General features: G+C 36.8%; 2 protein-coding genes across 2 annotated transcripts; one reads left to right on the top strand and one right to left on the bottom strand.

The window, feature by feature from the left end:
• Positions 1-179: 179 nt before the first annotated feature.
• On the bottom strand, positions 180-5,248 carry LOC145638082 (putative UDP-glucuronate:xylan alpha-glucuronosyltransferase 3). Its single transcript, XM_081689041.1, has 4 exons — positions 4,935-5,248; positions 3,410-3,619; positions 2,516-3,150; positions 180-1,361 (listed from the first exon to the last, which is right to left on the bottom strand). The coding sequence occupies exons 1-4, from the start codon at positions 4,997-4,999 to the stop codon at positions 328-330; spliced, it is 1,944 nt and encodes a 647-aa protein (XP_081545167.1). The 5' UTR covers positions 5,000-5,248; the 3' UTR covers positions 180-327.
• Positions 5,249-7,856: 2,608 nt separating this feature from the next.
• LOC145639175 (putative cinnamyl alcohol dehydrogenase 1) lies at positions 7,857-12,200 on the top strand. Its single transcript, XM_081690345.1, has 7 exons — positions 7,857-8,098; positions 8,844-8,944; positions 9,034-9,147; positions 9,238-9,468; positions 11,098-11,383; positions 11,470-11,620; positions 11,722-12,200. Exons 2-7 carry the CDS (start codon positions 8,856-8,858, stop codon positions 11,916-11,918), a joined length of 1,068 nt encoding a protein of 355 aa, XP_081546471.1. The 5' UTR covers positions 7,857-8,098; positions 8,844-8,855; the 3' UTR covers positions 11,919-12,200.
• The last annotated feature ends 7,903 nt before the right edge of the window (positions 12,201-20,103 follow it).

Genomic DNA, 20,103 nt, shown 5'->3' with positions numbered 1-20,103 from the left:
AGCAAGTTCCTAGTTAGTCATAACATTGATCTATCAGATTGAACAGGCCTAATGTTGAATCAGACTCGAGACCACTAGTGATTCAAACTTCAGAGGGTTTAAATGTTGAATCAGACTCGAGACCACTAGTGATTCAAACTTCAGAGGGTTTAAATCGGCATATGCAATCAGCATATTCAGCATACTCTTTAAAATTTTCACAGGAAAAATATGTTGTTTTTGTTTTTTGTTTTTTTTTTTTTAGAGTAAAAAAAAAAATATGTTGTTTCTGTTTGCTATATCTCTGAGTCTTATGTATTTCTGATGGACAAAAATCAGACCCTGAAACTACAAAGAGGGAAGAGAAGCTGTTTTAATCCCTGACACCGGTGAAGATGAAGTAGTTGCATTGTCGGTCCAATTCTTCTCACCCCAGTGCCACAACATGCTTTCCCAAAAGCAGAAGTTTTCAAAGCATGTTTCCAATCTTGGATCCTTGATCTTTATCTTCCAGTGGCCGTCAGTGAAATTCGCTTTCTCAGCCTGCCTTCTATCCCATTCCAATGATGCCTTCTGCTTAGACCTAAGCAAACAGTATTTATGCAAGTTTTCAGGCATCGCATCATGCACCTTCCACCAAGTTTTATGAGCAATATCGCTGGCAAACTCATGCAATAATTCATTATTCCAGTTGCAATCATAATCACGAAAGCACAGCCATGGTTTCAAGCCTAGGTAATGGATCACATAAAGTATTGGTGGATCTGCACCAAATAACCTGGTTTTCATTTCTTTCTTTTCAGGCTCGTCACCCTCCCAGTAATGCTTTAAGAAATTCATTCTCTTGGGAATCCGATGCCACCAGGTGAAGATCTCATTCAAATAGCCTTGGTCCCCACCATTGTACGATTCAATCTCATTAATGTGGTCCATTAGTAATTGAAATGTACAATTAGATGGCTCAATTACCATAACCCCAGAGTTGAAAAGAGTAGCATTGTTCCCTATGGCAGAAATCTCTGGCAACCCAAATAGGAAGTCGAGATTTCGGAGTATAAGAAGGTCTGCATCTATGAAAATGATCTTGTCATAATCAGTTAGCTGCCAGAGACGGAATTTGCTGTAGTTCCACTCATTATAGGCTTCTGGTTCAGCTTTTGGGTTCCTGATTCTTTGGATGGTATGAATTTTCCAACCTGCAGCCTCAAGGCCACCTCGGTGATAATCACTGATTGTGTCATCAACAAGTATGACTAAATCACGAGTTGAACCAGACATTCTAATGCTTTGTGCTGCTGCAATAGCTCCACATACATACACGTGTGCTGAATGAAGGATAGTAGCATAAGCTTCTCGATGTGCAGTTCCAGAAGATAGATAGGCTGATATAAAAGTTCAAGTTAAAATTTTAATCGTTAGTAAATATCATGCAGCATACAGAGCATTTGGTCATGCGCACAACCATACTAGGAGGTTGAAAAGTATGAAATAACAATAGATGACGTAATGACACCATTATTCACAGGTAATTCAGGGCTGAAGGAAAGTGCATTTAATAATAAACTATTGGTACTCGTTAAAAGGAAAGGCATATAAACAAGCTAAAATAGTACATGACTATCATTCATGGAAATTTGGACATCTTATTCTAAAATTGTCCAAAAAATTGTTCAGTACTTCAGTTAGCTCTGAAGGATTTAACCCCCTCACCCTCCCCAAGTAAAGGGGAAAAATTCAATGGTTTCTCCTTGCATAATTTTATTTGGTCATAATTAAGAATTGTGAAAAAAATTTATAACTTATTCACTACATTAATCCAGCTTTACATAATTGTATATAAACTTTTAAATCAAATAAACGATAAAATGACAGGAAATGATTTGCAGGGGCATAAGTGCACTCTGCACACTTCCCAGATCCAGCATTTTGCCAGCATTTTTTTTTTTTCTATTTCAATATTTTGTTCCGATAGAATGTTTTTCAAAATGCAAAAATCATATTAAGAAACTTTTATCACCTCAGTCAATGAAATACATTTATCAAAATGGAATTGCAGGTACTTATGTATAAGTCTAACTGAGCTTTTATCAATATCTTGGCTTGTAGCTTTTCTTTCTCATTCATAAGAGCGATACATCTGTGTGTCTGACTGTCTGTGTTAAAGTTGTCAGCACAGGAAAAAAAAAATTACCAGTATGAAATTTAATCGCCAAGCAATTTATTGTTTAACAGCATGCACCCTTCCACACATCTTGTGCACATGCTAAAGTGGGCCAACAAGGACTAACAGCATCCTCACCAAATTGAGTGGTGTTCTGGTGCAATAGATTCTTGTAGGCTGAACTAAGTATAAGCAATGCAGCTAAGAGTCTAAGATTACCCCATACGAATGCCACAACATAAATTCAAATAGAACCACATACACATCCAGAGTTAAAACAAAACATTTCAGCACAACAAATATATATCTTTTAGATCTTAAAAACACAAAAGCCAGACATGCACCAATAGAATAACATCTACAAAGACATAATACCTTTTGGATTGAGAGGGAGCGCAAGTTCACATGATCCAACAGGAAGCTGAATCTTTTCTCTTAGGGTATTGAGATTGGGCTTGTACAGCCATGCATTCCCAGCACGCGACACAAGTTCCTTACAGGGGAAGAGATTTGGGATAGGAAAGCAATCAGAAATCAACAGTATATGCAGATCATAAGACCCCTTAGTAGATGCAGCAAGCTTTGCTGCAGCAAGCTGTAAGTGCAGCCGTGCAACATCTCTCCACCATTTTCCTAGCTTGTTGCAAGGCAACTTCACAGCAATAAGATCCATACGTGCATTTCTAGGAGCCTGAATACTGGGAAGGGAAGGACAACTAGGTATCTCAAAGTCTTCTTCCTCATCAATCCACTCAGGATACAGCGTTTCCCAAGTCAAACTTTTAGGAACATGGTCCAGATGCAAAATCATATGCTCAGGGGAAGGTAACATTTCCTGCCAACTATCAACTTCATTTTCTTTGAAATTTAACAGGCCTATAGCCTTATAGTCATTCTTATCAATAAGAGTTTCCATGACTTCTGAGATTTGATTCCAATCAATAGCTAGATCGGATACATAGCGCTTGTCAACATGACTATCCCCTCTCCATCTATCTACAATGCTCATCCTGCATTCATAAAAAAATCCGTATTAAGCAAATTGCATAGGATAAATGATAGTCACTACTATAAAACTCAGAAATTAAACACAGGAAATGCGTAAATTTAAAAGAAGAAACCGGCAGAAGTGGTCACTGATTCAGGTAATGCAAAATATAGCAGGAAATTTGAAACCTTGAATTAATTTGGTATAACAAGCTATAAATTGAAATAAATAGAGCTAAAACCTCAGGAATAGCTCAAAGAACAGTGAAAGATGAAACTTACTGAGAATTGGATTTCGATATATGTTCTGTATGCTTAAGGGATGGAGAGTGAAGAAGTGTCAAAAATGTTACAATCAAAACGACAACTAGGATGAACTTTAATGGGGTAAACTTGCAGTTATAACTTCTATCTTGGAAGGGAGTATATGATGCCTTTTCTACATCTCTACTATCTCGATGTCTTACAGACCTTCTTTTGCTTGATTCTTCGCTGAAAGAAATCAAAGAGACGGAGAAACATTAGCAAGCAAACTATTTAGACTGGCAAGGGCAGTGTTGAGCCCAATTTTACTAACAGTGCTCACATTCCCTTATACTGAGAATTAAAATGTAAGGAATAAGATAAACAGGCTGCTAACATGTGTGATCAAAGAAGATAAATGCTAGATCCTAACTGTCAGAATTTCTTTCTATATCTATAGAACATATTATTGCTCAATAAACTGGTTCAATGAATCCTACTTATACTAAACTTTATTACCAAAATTATGAAAAGTATACTAGCTCCTACACCCCATTGTTTTGGAGCTAAAAGTGAAGTTAAATTAGCTTCAAAAGTTAGTTAATGACCGGAAAGCATTTATATACTATTACTGGGTCGTAATTTGTATACTATTAAACTTCATAAATGACTAATTGCAGCTTCTCTCCCAATTCCCCACAGCCCCACCTCCACCTCAAACAGACACATAAACAGTCACAAGAAGTAGAGCAGCTTATCTCACTAAATACAAGAAATATAAATGACTGCTTTGTTTTGTTCGGTATAAGTCCTACATCATCCCCATATTCAATACCTATGTTACTTGGACTCTTCACTAGTTCATTGCACCTCAAGTACCCGTGTCAAATCCTCAACACTCCAGCTTGGGAATGGATTCTTCAAACCTTCATTTTAGTCCAAAACCATGGATTACTTGCAGATAATAGCCGAGTCAAACAATGGGAGCACAAACCTATACCTGACATGAGTATCCGAGTCGTAATAACTTAGCAATCCTTCACCAAATAGTTAGGTTAGGAACCTAAATGGGGAAGCCAACATCCCTCTGCACAACCCCCCCCCCCCCCTCCCCCTCAACTCTCCACCTTTGCCTAACTTTCAAGTCCAAGCCTAAAATCTCATTAAAAATGACTCCCCAAAATCCCATCTACCCTTGATGAACAAGGTTAAATGACTACCCCCATCATCATAGAACATTCATATACATTGTAAAATAATTCGAAACCTCGAAAAGCCAAAACCATGAAAATTCAAATGCCAATTTAATCAACATCAAACAACACAAAATTATAGCATTCTTCACATCAAAAACCCACAAAAATGAGCATTGTAAGAACCCACAAAAATGAGCATTGTAAGAACCCACAAAAACAATGAAATACCCATTAAAATTAAACACCCCAAAAATTGAACTTATACTTAATGATCAAACAATGGTAAATTCCACCGACAAATAACACACATTCAAAATCATACTACTCTAAGAGCAAAACAGAAAGTTAGAGAGAGAAAGAAGACGAACACTGAAGCAGAAATACGATGACGGGCTTCTGGGGCTTTTGGGGATGAAGCAATTGAACCTCTCATCTTCTACGTTTCTTGGGATTTTGATGAAAATCTCCCAGCAAAAAAAAAACTTACATCTGATCAAATAAAACCCAGAAAATTGCAACAAAAAGCAGTTATAGCATAGTAGTAAAATTGAATGCAAAATGGGGAAGATCACAACTGAGAATTGAAGGAGGAGAGAGAAAGTGAGAAGAAGGAAATGGGATCTTGGTTAATTTAGTAGGGGAGTAGTAGGAAGATGAAGCAGCAGAAATATGTATGCCGGGAATTTTGTCAGTAAATTTTTTAATTTTGACGGCTCAAGGACCAACTAGCTTAAGAGGTGGGTAGCGTTAGAGCATCATTTTTTGTGGTCCCATTGAAAATGATGTCATCAAATTCTTGTTAAAACTCACTAAGATTTACAGAAATTTATCACTTTAGCCCTAAGATTTAAATATTTGACATATTATATGTAGAAAAGTGTAAAAAAAATAATAATAATAATAAAAATAAAAATGAAGTGGGTCCCAATCTCAAGTCTTAAGTTGAGTCTTGAAATTTCAAGACTCAACTTGAGACTTGCTTGAGATTTTTGAAGAAAAATGGGAAAAGTATTAAGTACAAATCTTAAGACTCAAAATGATGATGTCATCCCAAGTCTTAAGACTTGGGGCTAAACTTGCTCTTAGAAGCAGGAGACGAAAATAGTGAAGTCAGCCTATAGGCGTTTTGTTTGTTTTAAGTTTTAACAGTTCTTTATGGGGCCTACGAGTAGAGGCCTAGAGGGTGACAATCGGGTCTTTTGGAATCTAATACGGTATTAGATTCAGAATTATGGGTTTATTAAAGTCGGGATCAATTTGAAAAATGTTTTTTTTTTTTTTTTAAATAAAATCTTTTAAAAAAAATTAGTTTGGTTTGGAATAATTTAGGTCTATTTGAAACTAATGTCAATTTGCTCTTAATGCATTATATAACTCTAAAATTTTCAAATTTGACTCTTTGAGGGGTTTCAAAGGTATTGCAGTAACAATTGGTTAATTGAAGCAATTTAGGAAACCTTAAGATGAAAATTTTTGGGGTTAAACATAAAACAAAGCCACAAAGTGTAAACATAAAAGATTTGAGAGTAATTTCCATACAAAATGCGCAAAGTTATCAAAATTCCTTAATTAGTCTCTATTTTTACAAAATTTCCAATTTTCTGTTCACATAAGGAAAAAAAAAAGGGGCTTTTTTAACAATTTAATACCGCAAAAGTTAAAAAAAAAAAATTGATATTTGTAATTGTTGACATGGATAATAGATTGAGATTTTAAATTTGAAAAAAGGAGGGGCATAATTGAGGAATTTTGATACATTTGGACATTTTCTATGGAAATTGCTCAAGATTTGATCTCAATTCAGTAATTTTCTGTGTTGTTGTTCACAATATCTTTAAATATTTATCTCTCAAATCAAGATACGAAGTAATTGAATTTGTAAAAACTTGTATGTACTCTTTACAAAATATTTAGTGGTTTTATGGTTTTTAATGATAAAAAGTGATTTGACTTGATTCCAAGCACACGCATAACTGCTTAAACAATAGAGAAACATCATTATGTTACACTAATACTCACTCAATGGACACCACAACTAAAATCTGCATAACCAACAATGGTAAATTGGCAATCGATCTAAATTCGATTTTAGTATATGTAGGCAATAAGTATTCCATTTACCATCTGTATCAAATTAGATAGCTTTCAAATCTATTGATAATTATGAAGTATAATCATGCAAAATGCATCAATTTCTTTCATATTTGACATCAAGTAGGGTCAATTCAAATAATCTAACATTGAATAAGAGACATATATGAATAGGATAACTCCACTTGCCTCCAAAAATTAATTTAAATCGAGTTGGTTTTACCCGGTCCATGCCTAGAGATGAAAATGGGTCGGGCCAATATGAGGGTTGGTTAGACACGACATGAAAATAGCCCAACCCAATACAACACAATAGGCACACTGGTGAGTTGTGACATGTAGGGTGTGAAGAAAAAAAAAACCGTAACCGTTAACCGGTATAACCGACTAATTTTATAAGTCAATCAATCGTACAGTTAAAAATAAACAGCTACAGTTAACCGAACCGTTAAATATAGCGGTTAACTATTATGGTTACCATTATACTTTTGAGTAAACGGTTAATCATCGGTTAACCGTTAAAATAAAAATATATATTTTATATAATATTCTATTTATTTTTTTAGGAAAAAGATATATAATTAAGTTAACTTTAAAAGAACCTTTATTGATTTATAATCAACTAATTCGAACTTATAATTGTTTATATCAAAATATGTATTAAACTTCAAACTCTGAAAAAGGCAAAAAAAATACCGAGTTATAATTATTTTATTGTTTAGCGGTTAATCGGTAACTGTACCGCTAAGAAATGGTTAACCGTTGTGGTAAACTGTTCCTTAACGGTACGGTTACGGTTTGTGTTTTTAAGTAATCGGTCTAGCTGTTAACCGTACTGTTAAAGCACGATTAACCTAATGTGAACAACCCTAGTTGCATGAGCTTCAATATCAAATTGTTGCACGATCACAACATGCCGATTTGACCAATTTACCCAAAAAATATTAAGTGCCCCATAAACATGACATGACATGACATACAATCCGGACTGTACATGGGCCTTGTTTATAAAAACCAGCATAAACTCACCCTTAGCATGACATAAGGTTTTTATAACTTATAAGCATAACCTGCTTGAGCACAAGATAATGTAGTATTGACCCGGAGACCTATACGGCACAACCCGTGCCCATCTTTACCCGAACCTAATTTTAGATCTAGCCAATCCCAACGAAGTATCTAATTCGTTGATATTTCTCGTAACTCGTAAGAGCTGAGCACATCAAATCAAATCCAGAAGAGTTGAAAAGTCTTTCTATTGACGAACAGAGTAAGCGACTGAAGCACGACAAAATTGAACCATTGACGCCATTGATGATTAATCGAATGCTCTTTCTCACCAACCCCATCTCTATAATTATCAAGAATTAATCAATTCATTTCATAATTATATAATTTATCTCTGTAACTTCTCACTTCACTCAACCCCACTAAAATTCAGGTTCGTTTCAATTTGTATTTTTGTTAGCAATTCATTCATATTTTCTGGTGATAATGTGGTCAATTACTTTTTTTTTTTTCTTTTTTTTGGGCTTGTGATTCTGTATAGTTTTCTTCATTTGATTGAAATTTCATGTTTCAAAATTGTATATGAAGTATTAATTAGTTGATTCAATTTTACTTAAACTTTCAATTGTATTGTCCTGTTCTTTTTTAATTAGGAAATTATTTTTGCTGGGCATATTTTAATATCATGGTATAGGAGTAATATTGAATTCTCTGTTAAATTTAAATTCTTGATTATATTTCTCATGATATCAAAAGTGTGGAATCAAATTAACTATAGAATTAGAATATGTAATTTAGATTTTGTAACCAAATATAAATAAAAGTCTGAATTTCTCATTTAGATTGTATTACAGCAAAATGACAATAATAAAACTAAAAAAAAAATCTCATTGTAGGGAGAAAGTTTTTTGATTAGGTACATGTTGATGTTTTACTGGAATTATACATAACATATTAGGATTGAGGGAGCTTAAATTCGTCGAATTTATAGTATCGTGTGAAAAGAGAGGTGCCGAGTCAGTAGGATCCTTTTTGGTCATCCTTACCTACCTTAAGTAATGTGTATTGCATTGTGAATGTGACCCTCCTTGTTAAATAGGGAGGTGAGCTCAATTCATAAGCTGTGAAAAAGCTTCTCATAAACTTGACATTCATTTACTACTTATTGCCATTTACAGAATCAGCTGAGTATGGCTTCTGAGACTGCACACGCGAATTGCCTAGGATGGGCAGCTAGAGATCCATCAGGGGTTCTATCGCCTTATGAATTTAATCGCAGGTATGATGAAGGGTATTGTACGTGTTTTGCATACTTGGATGCGCCTTTTATGAGGTATTTATGTACTGAATCATAAGTGCACTTATTAGGGCTGTTGCACCGGATGATGTGTCAATTAAAATTACACACTGTGGAGTGTGTTATGCAGATGTGGTTTGGACAAAGAACCTTCATAGAGACTCCAAATATCCTGTGGTGCCTGGGTATGTAGCTTTATAGTGGAATTGTAAATGAAATGTATAATACTGAAACTAGCCTTCTGGATCTGATGAAATTGTGTTTTCTGTGTTAAGCCATGAGATAGTTGGAATAGTGAAAGAGGTTGGGCCGAAGGTTGACCGTTTCAAAGTTGGGGATCATGTTGGAGTGGGAACTTATGTCAACTCATGTCGAGATTGTGAGTATTGTAATGAGGGGATGGAGGTGAATTGTGTGAAAGGTTCAGTCTTCACATTTAATGGAGTAGATGCAGATGGTACAGTGACAAAAGGAGGTTACTCTAGCTCTATTGTTGTTCATGAAAGGTAATTATCATACAATTTAATTTCCTTCTTTCTCATTGAGATCACAGAGACACATTAATAAATATTATACACTTGTACACAAGAGCATTATGGACCTATGGCTATGCCTCATCTTGCTACTTATGTATAGATTAAAGCAATTTTTTTTTTTTTATATTGTAGAGTAGATTTGGATGACTTGTTTAAACTGATTATAATCAGAAGTCTAGACAAAACCTCACTGTAGAATCCTGTGTTAAGTTTCCGTCTTGATGTAACTTTAGTTAGCATCTTTGCAGACTAGAAGAAGATGTTTGATATCTGATTAACATTGCAACCCATATTGACACATTTAGCTATTCTATTTGCTGGATGCAGTAATTGATAGTTTCTATTGCTTTTAAGTCCAACTATTTTTGCTGTTAGCCATTTCTATGCATTTTCATTTCCTTCATTGCTCAGGGGGTTCATTCCTTCCCATTGGATATAATAGAATTAGGTAGCTGATGGCTATTCAACAAAGTGTCTGAGCTTTGTTACAATGTTTTCCATGCGCTAATTATAGCTGGCTTTTTTTCTCTCAACGTGTCTTGAAAGTTTGTTGTATTATATCAAAATGTGTGCAAAAAAACCTTTTCCTTATGCTTACCTTCACTTGTTTTTAGCATGCCAATGTTTGAATATTTTAAGTAAAGAATGATCTAGAAACCAGTATATTGTCATTTCATAGATAGTTGATATGGGGTTCAAAAATCGCTGGTTTAGTAGATGTGTTATTTTTCAGGTACATCATTGTTTCTTCATGCTTATTCTATGTTTAGAATTCAACATGTTATCCTATTATGGTTCAATTCACGGACACTAACACACTTCAGTATATTTGAACATAAAAAGTGATTAAGATAACCGTGAAGATGACTAACAAAGTAACAAGTTGGAGTAGTACACCTGTAAATCTGTAAGGCTGCTATGCATAAATATTAAGGGGTGGGGCACTTTAGGTAGCAGCATAATTATGGCGTTATTAGTGGCTTGTAGAATTGTAGTAGTTTTTTTTACTTAAATAGAAGCTATATAATTACAGCAAGTCTGGGAGAAAGATACAGGTTGAATATCGATAGTAGTTATGTGTTAGATTGTACTCTGTATTAAAAGCTTGCAACTATCCACATTTAACTGTTTTCCAGAAATTAATCAACCAATCTTCATCCTCTTCCCTTAATCACACATAACTTTTCATAGTTCTATCCAAAGCTAAGTCAATTATTAGCAAATGCTTACCTTGTGCTATGCCTTATAAATAGTAGCTTATAACAACAGTCAATGATGATTCATCCCTATTTCCTGATAAAGGACCTGTATTTTGGAAGTGCATAACTTGTGGGAATATGAACCATAGTTTTTATATTGATTAGTATCTCACCACTTTCACTTTAGTTTTTTCTTTTCATTTGGTTGGATGATGACAGAGGACTCAAGACTCCATCCTAAGTCCTGTAATGGTTGCGTTTGTTTCTCCAGTAGTTGACTTGATCAACTGAAAGTAGAGCGAATTCACCAGTGTCATATTGAACAAGAATTTAGTGAATGTGCTATTAAGAAATCTTATACAATGAGGCTACTTTAAAATTTTCCCTGCTGAATTTTCAGATACTGCTATCGGATTCCTGACAATCTTCCCTCGCACTTAGCAGCACCACTATTATGCGCCGGAATTACTGTTTATTCTCCCATGATTCGCCATAATATGAACCAACCTGGTAAAAGTCTTGGGGTGGTTGGGCTAGGTGGTCTTGGACATATGGCCGTTAAGTTTGGTAAGGCTTTTGGACTGAAAGTTACTGTTTTTAGCACCAGTATATCAAAGAAAGAGGAGGCCTTGAGTGTACTCGGGGCAGACAATTTTGTTATTTCATCTGATGAACAGCAAATGAAGGTGATTATTGCTTAACTTATAAGTATTACTATAGCTCTACTCTCTACAGTTTGTTGTTCTTGACTGATCTGATACGTTTCTTCTAGGCCCTCACTGGATCATTGGACTTTATAGTAGATACTGCATCAGGAGATCACCAGTTTGAGCCATATTTGTGGCTTCTAAAGACATTTGGTGCTTACGTTCTGGTGGGCTTCCCAAGTGAAGTGAAATTTAGTCCTGCGAGTCTTTTATTAGGTTTGTCTACTAATTGAACTGGACTGCTGAATTTCATGCAAATTAGATCCTATATATGCAGCTTCCATCACTTTTCTCTATATCTTGTGATTTTCTGGCAGGTATGAAGACTTTCTCTGGTAGTATAACCGGTGGTACTAAAGTCACTCAAGAGATGTTGGAGTTCTGCGCTGCAAATAAAGTATACCCGAATGTAGAAGTTGTTCCAATTGAATATGCAAATGAAGCTATTGAGAGGCTCATTAAGAGGGATGTGAAATATCGTTTTGTGATCGACATTGAGAATTCCCTCAAGTGATATCCTTTGGAGAACATAGTAGCCTAAATTAGGCCAAACGTCGAAATACTGAGTAGGCTTTACAGTTTACACATCATAGAGCACCTTCCTGGTATTCAGATTTATAGCGAAGCTAGCTTACGAGTGGGTGACATGAATTTTTTTTCTTCTTAGAGCATTTACACATGAAAGCTTATTATGATAGGTCTTATACGTAGTTTGCTGCCTTGTTAAAACACTACAATAAACGATTTTGTATGTATTGTGCAGATTCATTCTGCTATAATTATACATTACCCTTCACCCTTGAAAGTTTGATTCTTATTAGTTATGCTAATTAGCTTGTAAACATTTTTTTTCATTTAAGCCAATTTTAAAATGTCAAAATGTAATTGTCAAATTAAAATCGACTAAACGAAAACCCAATTAATTTAAACCAAACCGTAGAAAACTTGAACTAAATTATCTTGAAATGTTAAGGGTTCATAATAAAGGATGTTTAGGGGACTTAAAACTTGATTTTCATGTAGTTTTGAAGAATTTTAGGAAATTTAACAATTAACATTGCAAAGTTGCAATATGTTACAAAAGTGTTTATTTTTAAGGAAAAAGATATATGCAGCTCTAAGGCTGCATATAAGAAGCTAAAAGTGAAAAGAATTGACAATAAATAAACATTTATTACACCGATTTACTCGTGAATTGTTGATAAATTCACAGCTTAATACTTCCTCTGTTTCTTTTTAGTTGACACCTTTATTTAGTCACGTTTGCCAATGCACGATTTCAACCATTAATATCATTAATTATCGATAGGTAAAAATTATAAAAAGTTGATATTTTTAAAATATATACCATGCATGACGAATCTAACAAGACCTCACATGATTATATTTTTCATTACGTATAAATCACAAAACATGATCAAAGGAAAGTGTGTGAATAGTGTGCTAAAGTCAAAACGTGTCAACTAATAAAAACGGAGGTAGTACTAAAAAAGGAAGTATATTAAATGCTTATAAGCAGCCTTAAGAGCCGCATATAACATTACCCTATTATAAATAGTAGTGGACGGAGGATGTTTGGTTCATGAAATTTTGGTGGTACGGATTTAAAATGGCTAAGATTTTCTCCATATGCTTGTTTGAGAAATTTATAAATTTAAAACCCATGCCTAAACAACTAAACCCCCAAAGAATGGGATTTGGACACCCTAGGGGTGGATGAGATCAACTATGGCTCAACTTAATTTTTTTCGAAAATAGAACGGGCTTGGGCAAGCAAAAAAATAAAATAATAAAAAAGTTAAAAACCCAACTCGGTCGAAAAAAGCTCATTTTGGCCCAACAAGCCCGTCACTTTTTTACGAATTTAGGCATGACATTTGATGTTAAAGCAGGCAGGGTCCGACCTGAATTATTTATCACCTCTAATGTGGGTAGCTTTGCAGTTGTTGATAAGGGTGGGTGAGGGTTGGGTTTCTAGTCTTTGTTTGGTATTCAGTCATTGCGGGCCGGGGTGGGTGGGTTTTGTTTGGGTTTCTGATCGATGTTTGGTGTTTGGTTGTGACTACGTGGTGGGTGGAGTGGGTGTTTCGATCAAGATCCTATTGGTGGTAGGGTGGGTGTTAGTGGGGTTTTAAGGAGAGGCGGGTAGGGTGGTGGATAGGGCTGTACACCGGTCCAAAACCGGACCGGACCTGACCCGGACCTAAATGGACCGGGACCTGAATTCTTGATTTTTAAGGACCGGAGACCGGACCTGAATCAACAGGTCCGGTTCCGGTCCAGACCTGAAAAATCAGGTCCGGTCCGGGTTTGGACCTGAATAGACCTGATTAGTTTTTTTTTTTGATTTTTTTTTAAATAATATGAAAGTGCTGACCTGTTTAGACCTATTTGGACCTGATTGGACCTGTTTGGACCTGTTATGGACCTGTTTGGACCTGTTTATGGGCCTATTTAAACTTATTAATTAAAAAAAAGTAGTTTTACCGGTTTCAGGTCCGGACCTGAAAGTTCCGGGTTTTACCCGGACCGGACCTGAAACCCGGAATCCTTGAATTTCAAGGACCGGGACCGGACCTGAATCTACAGGTCCGGATCAGGTCCGGTCCCAACAGGTCCGGTTCAGGTCGGTTTTCAGGTCCGGACTAGTTTTTGTACACCCCTAGTGGTGGATATGGTGAATAATTAATCAACCCACTTTCTCCTCCACTTAATCACATATATTTGTTAAATTCAAGCATAGAGATTAGAGAATATGTGCCTATGAGTCCATGAAGAGCTCTTTGTTGCAAATAAATAGTAACAGAGGTAGTAGTAAGTTAGTTACTATCCTTTTATACTTCTTAAAACTCCGTAAGATAAAATTAAAAATATTTATGGTTAAAGTTATGTATGAATTTGTCAAAGTATTGCGATATTTATGAAATGTAGGTATATAGTATTGACTTGTTAGAACACCAATCTATCTATAACTTTATACTAAAGGCGAAACCAGGAGATGGTTAAAAATTTTCCCTCCATTTTTTTTTTAATTTTTATTTTTTTGGCCAAAACTTCTTAAAGAAGTTTTTAATATAAACTATGGAATAATATTTCATTTCTTATTTGATAAGTATATTCTATTTGTACACATTCAAACAAAGATATTATTTTTTTATACAATAATATGCAATAATAGTTTGCTATCTATAACTTTGTAATGTAATTCATAGTTATTTTTATTAGTCGTGCATATATTATCTATCTATCTATCTATCTATAACTTTATACTAAAGACGAAACCAGGAATGACACATGTCATCTCCTGGTTAAAAATTTTCCCTCCAATTTTTTTTTTTAATTTTTATTTTTTTGGTCAAAGCTTCTTAAAGAAGTTTTTAATATAAACTATGCAATAATATTTCATTTCTTATTTGATAAGTATATTCTATTTGTACACATTCAAACAAAGATAATATTTTTTTATACAATAATATGCAATAATAGTTTACTATCTATAACTTTGTAATGTAATTCATAGTTATTTTTATTAGTCGTGCATATATTATTCTCTCTGTTTTCTTTAGTGTAATAAATTTTTAATTTTTTTTTTTTTTTGTAATTATAGAACTTTCATCCTATTTTGCAATTAGGTATAATTTTTTATAATTAAATAATAGTGTTAAACTAATGATAAGTATTAAGTACTCCCTCCGGTTTCAATTATCTACAACAATGGTACTTTTTACGGACTCCTAGGCAAAATTTCTTAAGCATGATTATTGAAAATTAAGAGGAAAGGAAAGGGATAATTAATCCAACACCCACACAACCCCCACCACGCAACCCCACGAAACACCGATCGACACCCACGCAACCCTCACCACTCACGCAGAACCACTGACCTCAGACCACCGAAACCACCACGCAACTCCCACTGACGGACGCAAAACCACCGAACTCAGACCACCGAAATCACCACACACCCCCACTCACGCACCAGCCCCACTTACTCAGACCACCAACACCCACCACGAAACCCTCGACCCCAGGTCTTGAATCGAAACCGACCGCCCAACCCACGACCCCAGATCTTAAATCTAAACCACCGCCCAACCCACAACCCTAGGTCTTGAATCGAAACCGCCGCCCAACCCACGACCCCAAGTCTAGCCACGAAACCCACCGCAAAACCCACGAACTCTGATTAGTGGTTGTGGTGGAGTAGCGAGGTCTGGTCTAAGGTGTGATGGGGTCTGGTCTAGGGTGCGATGGGGTCTGGTCGGAGAATGGGGCAGCGAGCTAGGGTGTGGTCGGAGATTGGCGTGGCGATGGGGTATAGTCACGGTGGGGGTGGTGCTCTGGTTTCGTCTGGTGGTTGGGGTGGTGGTAGGCAGGGTTGGGTTGGGATAAGGTGGTAATTAGTTGGTAAGTAAGTGTAATTATAAGATGTTAAACAAAGTTTTAAAAATAAAGTAAGGGTAAGGTGGTCATTTTATTGTATAAAATAAAGTAAGGGAAAGAAAAAAAATTTGTTGCAGATAATTGAATGCGGAGGGAGTATTAAAAATTACCGTGCATGGCACGGGACTTAACCTAGTTAGGTATATATACATAGATATTGTGGGATATTAAATGACATATTGGTTAAAATTATATTTAAAGTTTAGGAGATGAAAAGATTATTTTATTGTTTATGTAATGTAATGTGCATTAATTAGTTTAACTTTAATTTATAATGTTATAAAATGAAATACTTTATTTTCTTATTTAAATTTACAAGTTTCAAAATGCATAAAGACTTATTATTTATCTAATTTTTTTATATTAAAAGGAAATACAAAAAAGGGAAAAAGAAAAATATTAAGGAAAGTGACATGTGGCATATGAGTGATTGTGATGACATGTGTTTAGTATAGATTTGTAGTTTGTGTTTTTTAATAATAAGTATAGATATAGATTTGGTAATCTCCAATTGCATTGGCTTTTCTATTTGATACTCGTAGAAAATTAGGACATTTATGTATAAGTCCCACCTGACAGTATTTGATGAAATGTTAGAGTTAGTGATAGCCTATAGGTGAGACCGTGAGAAAATGTGAGATGTGGGCATGAAAGTTTCTTAACACGATGTGGGCATGAAATTTCGTAAGGAGTAAATTGATTTACATTCATTATATTATGAGACCCAACTTTCCTACTAAAATAAAAAGTACAATTACAAACGTACATGCTACAGTTGGCTACTAACCCTATAGGAGTATAGGCTATAGGAGGAAGTTGTAATGCATAACACTTATGCACAACTAATTTTACATAACAAACTTTTTCACATTTCTCATGTGACTAAGGATTGCTTTTGGTGACCTCACTAACCATGAGAGAGAATCCTAGTGAGAGAGAGTCCTCCCCTCCTTCCAAACAACAACCTCCCACACCACCTCCATTGTTATCGGCATTGCTTTCTCCAGCTACAACTGATCCTTCTACAAAGACTCCTCCCCTCCTCCCCACCCCACCTCTTTCTTCTTCCCTCCCCCTGCTATTCTCCCTTCCTCCTCTGCTACACCCCTCAACTACTCTGTTTCTACTCTCACCTCCTCTGCTTCAAATCCCGTCTCCTCTGCTCCATCTCCCACCCCCTCCGTGGCTACTGCCTTAATCCAGCCCCATCAACTCCAACCAAAAGCTCCAAACCCTCCGATTTCCTACCTGGGTGCAATTAAACACAGCAAAAATCACATCTTGGCTGACTTTCAAGCTGCCACGAGTCCTCCGGACTGTTTCAATCCTGACACGGAAGTATTTATCCCAATTGATGCAAAGGAATATGAAGCGCTATGTGATGATTGGACATCCTCAATCATATCCAAAGCATGTGGGAAGTCCTTCTCAACGAAATTTTATGCGCAAAATATTGCCAGATTATGGAAACCAAAAGGCAACATCAATTCTTACCCAATTGGAAAAGGGTATTTCCTTTCGAAGTTCACAAACCGAGAGGATTGTGATAGAGTATTGCAATCGGGTCCCTGGTTCCTCAATGGAACAGTAATTTCAGTAGAACGTTGGAAACCAGGCTTCAAACCATCATCAGCTCCTCCGAACAGAGTGGCTACTTGGATTGAACTCCCAGAACTACCTGTGGAGTTCCACTCCCCAGTCTTTTTAGCAAAAATTGGCAATTCGTTAGGTTCCTTTGTTAAAACAGATCTGTCACGAGGTGTCAATTCCCTTAGAGCGGCCAGAATCCTGGTTCTAATCTCCGAGGTCCAACCCAGAAAAAATCACATTTGGATTGGTAGAGTCAAACAAGAGATTTGCTACAAAGAATTGCCCACCAAGAAACTAGCCTCCGCCTCTGAAAAATCGAAACCACCCTCAACCTCTTCTTCTAAACCTTTTGTTCCAAACAATGCCACCCCTTCTAACTCCATTGGCGGGAAAGACTCCATTCAGAGTAACCTTCAGTTGGAAAAAAATAAAGACTGGCAGTTAATAGGAAAAAGCAACTCTTTGTCTTTGTTAACCGTTGAGTATACGACTAATAAAGGGAGGGTCCAACAGAAAAAATCGAACTCCTTGTCTAGTGCCAATACGACAAACTCTTTTCAATTACTCCAATTGGAAGAGAATGAGAGTGGGTCCCCCCTACTCTCCACCCACTCTACTCCACCCCTGACTACTCTCAGAAAAAAATCCTTCCAAAATCTAAATTCCTTAGTTCCAAAGCTCTTTTCAGAATTCAGCCGCCTAAACCCGCCCTATCTCTTCCGATGTCACCTCACCATGCCCCTAACCCCTCTCCCAATATCCGGCATCTTGCAAATTCAAAACAACTCCTTTTCTCTCCTCCCCCTCCCCACAGAGCCACATCAAATCTCCCAAAATTTACCTCTCTCTCTCCAACAAAGCAAAAAGCATGGAAAACCGCAACCAAAAAAGGGAAAAAACCCAGGCTCTGATCAGAGCAATTCAACAGATACGCCCTCAAAAAAACCCGGTAACGGTGGTCCTCTCGCCGGAGAGGAACATAATTACCTACACCAAACCCCAATTCTCTCAAACCGAGGGTCTATTCAATCTCCAGACCTTCTATGCTCAAGGTATTCTGGGAAGTTGGAATGCGCTAACCCCGGGAATCGTACGCCAAATTCTGCTGGAACCCGCGGCGGTTGCTCCAATGTTCACGAATCTGAAAGCAGGGGATCCGATCGATCCCAGGGTCCTAGTTCCGGCTCACGTTCCTTCGCTGACGGATGTGACTTTGATGTGTGAACCATGGGGAATTCTCCTGAAATGGTGGATAAACGAGCTCCAGAAGAATTACTCCGGTCTAGTGATGCCATGGGAGCTTCAACTCTTCTGCGACCCGGAGCCCGTTCTTCCAAAAGAACGAAAGGCTTTGTCGATTACAGACGAATGGCTGGTGGTTCAGTCCGTCGCCGGAACCAACAATGTCAAGTGGTTTCATCTCACGAGGGAAGCAACCCAACTTCAACTTCATTGCGGATGGGGCAAGAAGAGGAACTCGAATCTGGAAATGTCGGGAGTCAAGGTGAAAAAGAATACGTTGGAGAAATACAGTCACTACTTGGGCCAATATGTCACGATAGACAACGATGCGGCCTACGAGACAAAAGTGGAAATGACAAAATATCCAGTGATGAAGCCGGGTCTCTCGATGCTACTATGGAACGCCAGAGGAATCGCTCGCCAGGGGTTTAAGAGGAACCTCCGACAACTTTTGAAGGACCACGACCCTGAGATTATGATCCTCACTGAGACTAAAGTTAAAAAATCAGGGGTGGAGGAGCTGATTGAAAACCTCCCTTTCAACTCCTTTGAAGTTGTTGATCCAGTTGGGCTCTCCGGGGGGATTCTTATACTTTGGAATTCTGGGGTTAATACCGTCACTACTGTCACTAAGGACAGGCATTTCATCCACGCGCGTTGTTCAGGTGAAAAACCATCCTCCTTTCTTTCTTTCTGTTCTTTATGCAAGTACTTGTTTTAAAGCACGTTTAGAAATGTGGGATGATCTTGTAAAGAGTCAGTGGGCTGTGATCCCCTCTTTTTTGCCGCCCAAACTTGAGGATATTTCCAAATCAATTACTAACTGGGCCTCCAACCATTTTGGATCACTGCAAAAGAAAATCAGAAGAGTGAAGGCTAGAATGGAAGGGGCCCAATTAGCTTTTCATAACGATCCCACAAACAGTTTCTTCTTCGATTTGGAGGAATCCTTAAGTAAAGAATTACATCTCCTCTTAGAGCAAGAGGAAATGTACTGGGCAGCTAGAGCAAGAACTGAATGGATTATAAATGGAGATAGAAATACTCAATTTTTTCATCTCAGCTCTACCATTCGTAAAAAGAGGAACAAAATCTCATTACTGAAAAATGAGGTGGGCATTTGGCTTGATGATCCCACCCAAATCCAAGATCACATCATCTCCCATTTTTCTAACCTGTTCACGTCTGATAACATCGATCCCCCACCTCATATTACCTCTGAAAACCTCATCAATTGTGTTGCTATTCCCTCCCTCCTTGAATTAAAACAAGCGGTCTTTGCGGTTGGACCTCTAAAAGCCTCGGGGGAAGATGGATTCCATGCCCTTTTTTACCAAAAATTTTGGGAATCCATTAAATCTGATTATCACAGCCTCATCTCTTCCATTTTCCAAAATAAAAATATCCCTCCCTCCCTCAATAAA

The sequence above is a fragment of the Chenopodium album genome, chromosome 7 (genome assembly GCF_948465745.1).
Source record: "Chenopodium album chromosome 7, dcCheAlbu1.1, whole genome shotgun sequence".
Lineage (NCBI taxonomy): Eukaryota > Viridiplantae > Streptophyta > Magnoliopsida > Caryophyllales > Amaranthaceae > Chenopodium > Chenopodium album.
The sequence above is the reverse complement of the archived record's forward strand: the minus strand, read 5'-3'. Positions and strand labels throughout refer to the sequence as shown.

Coding starts and splice junctions, on each gene's coding strand:
- LOC145638082 (XM_081689041.1), bottom strand. CDS start 4,999: ATGAGAGGTTCAATTGCTTCATCCCCAAAAGCCCCAGAAGCCCGTCAT. Junction 3,620..4,934: donor CATCGTATTTCTGCTTCAGT/GTTCGTCTTCTT, acceptor GATTTCTTTCAG/CGAAGAATCAAGCAAAAGAA. Junction 1,362..2,515: donor GCTCCCTCTCAATCCAAAAG/GTATTATGTCTT, acceptor CTTTTATATCAG/CCTATCTATCTTCTGGAACT.
- LOC145639175 (XM_081690345.1), top strand. CDS start 8,856: ATGGCTTCTGAGACTGCACACGCGAATTGCCTAGGATGGGCAGCTAGA. Junction 8,945..9,033: donor CCTTATGAATTTAATCGCAG/GTATGATGAAGG, acceptor TGCACTTATTAG/GGCTGTTGCACCGGATGATG. Junction 11,621..11,721: donor TCCTGCGAGTCTTTTATTAG/GTTTGTCTACTA, acceptor ATTTTCTGGCAG/GTATGAAGACTTTCTCTGGT.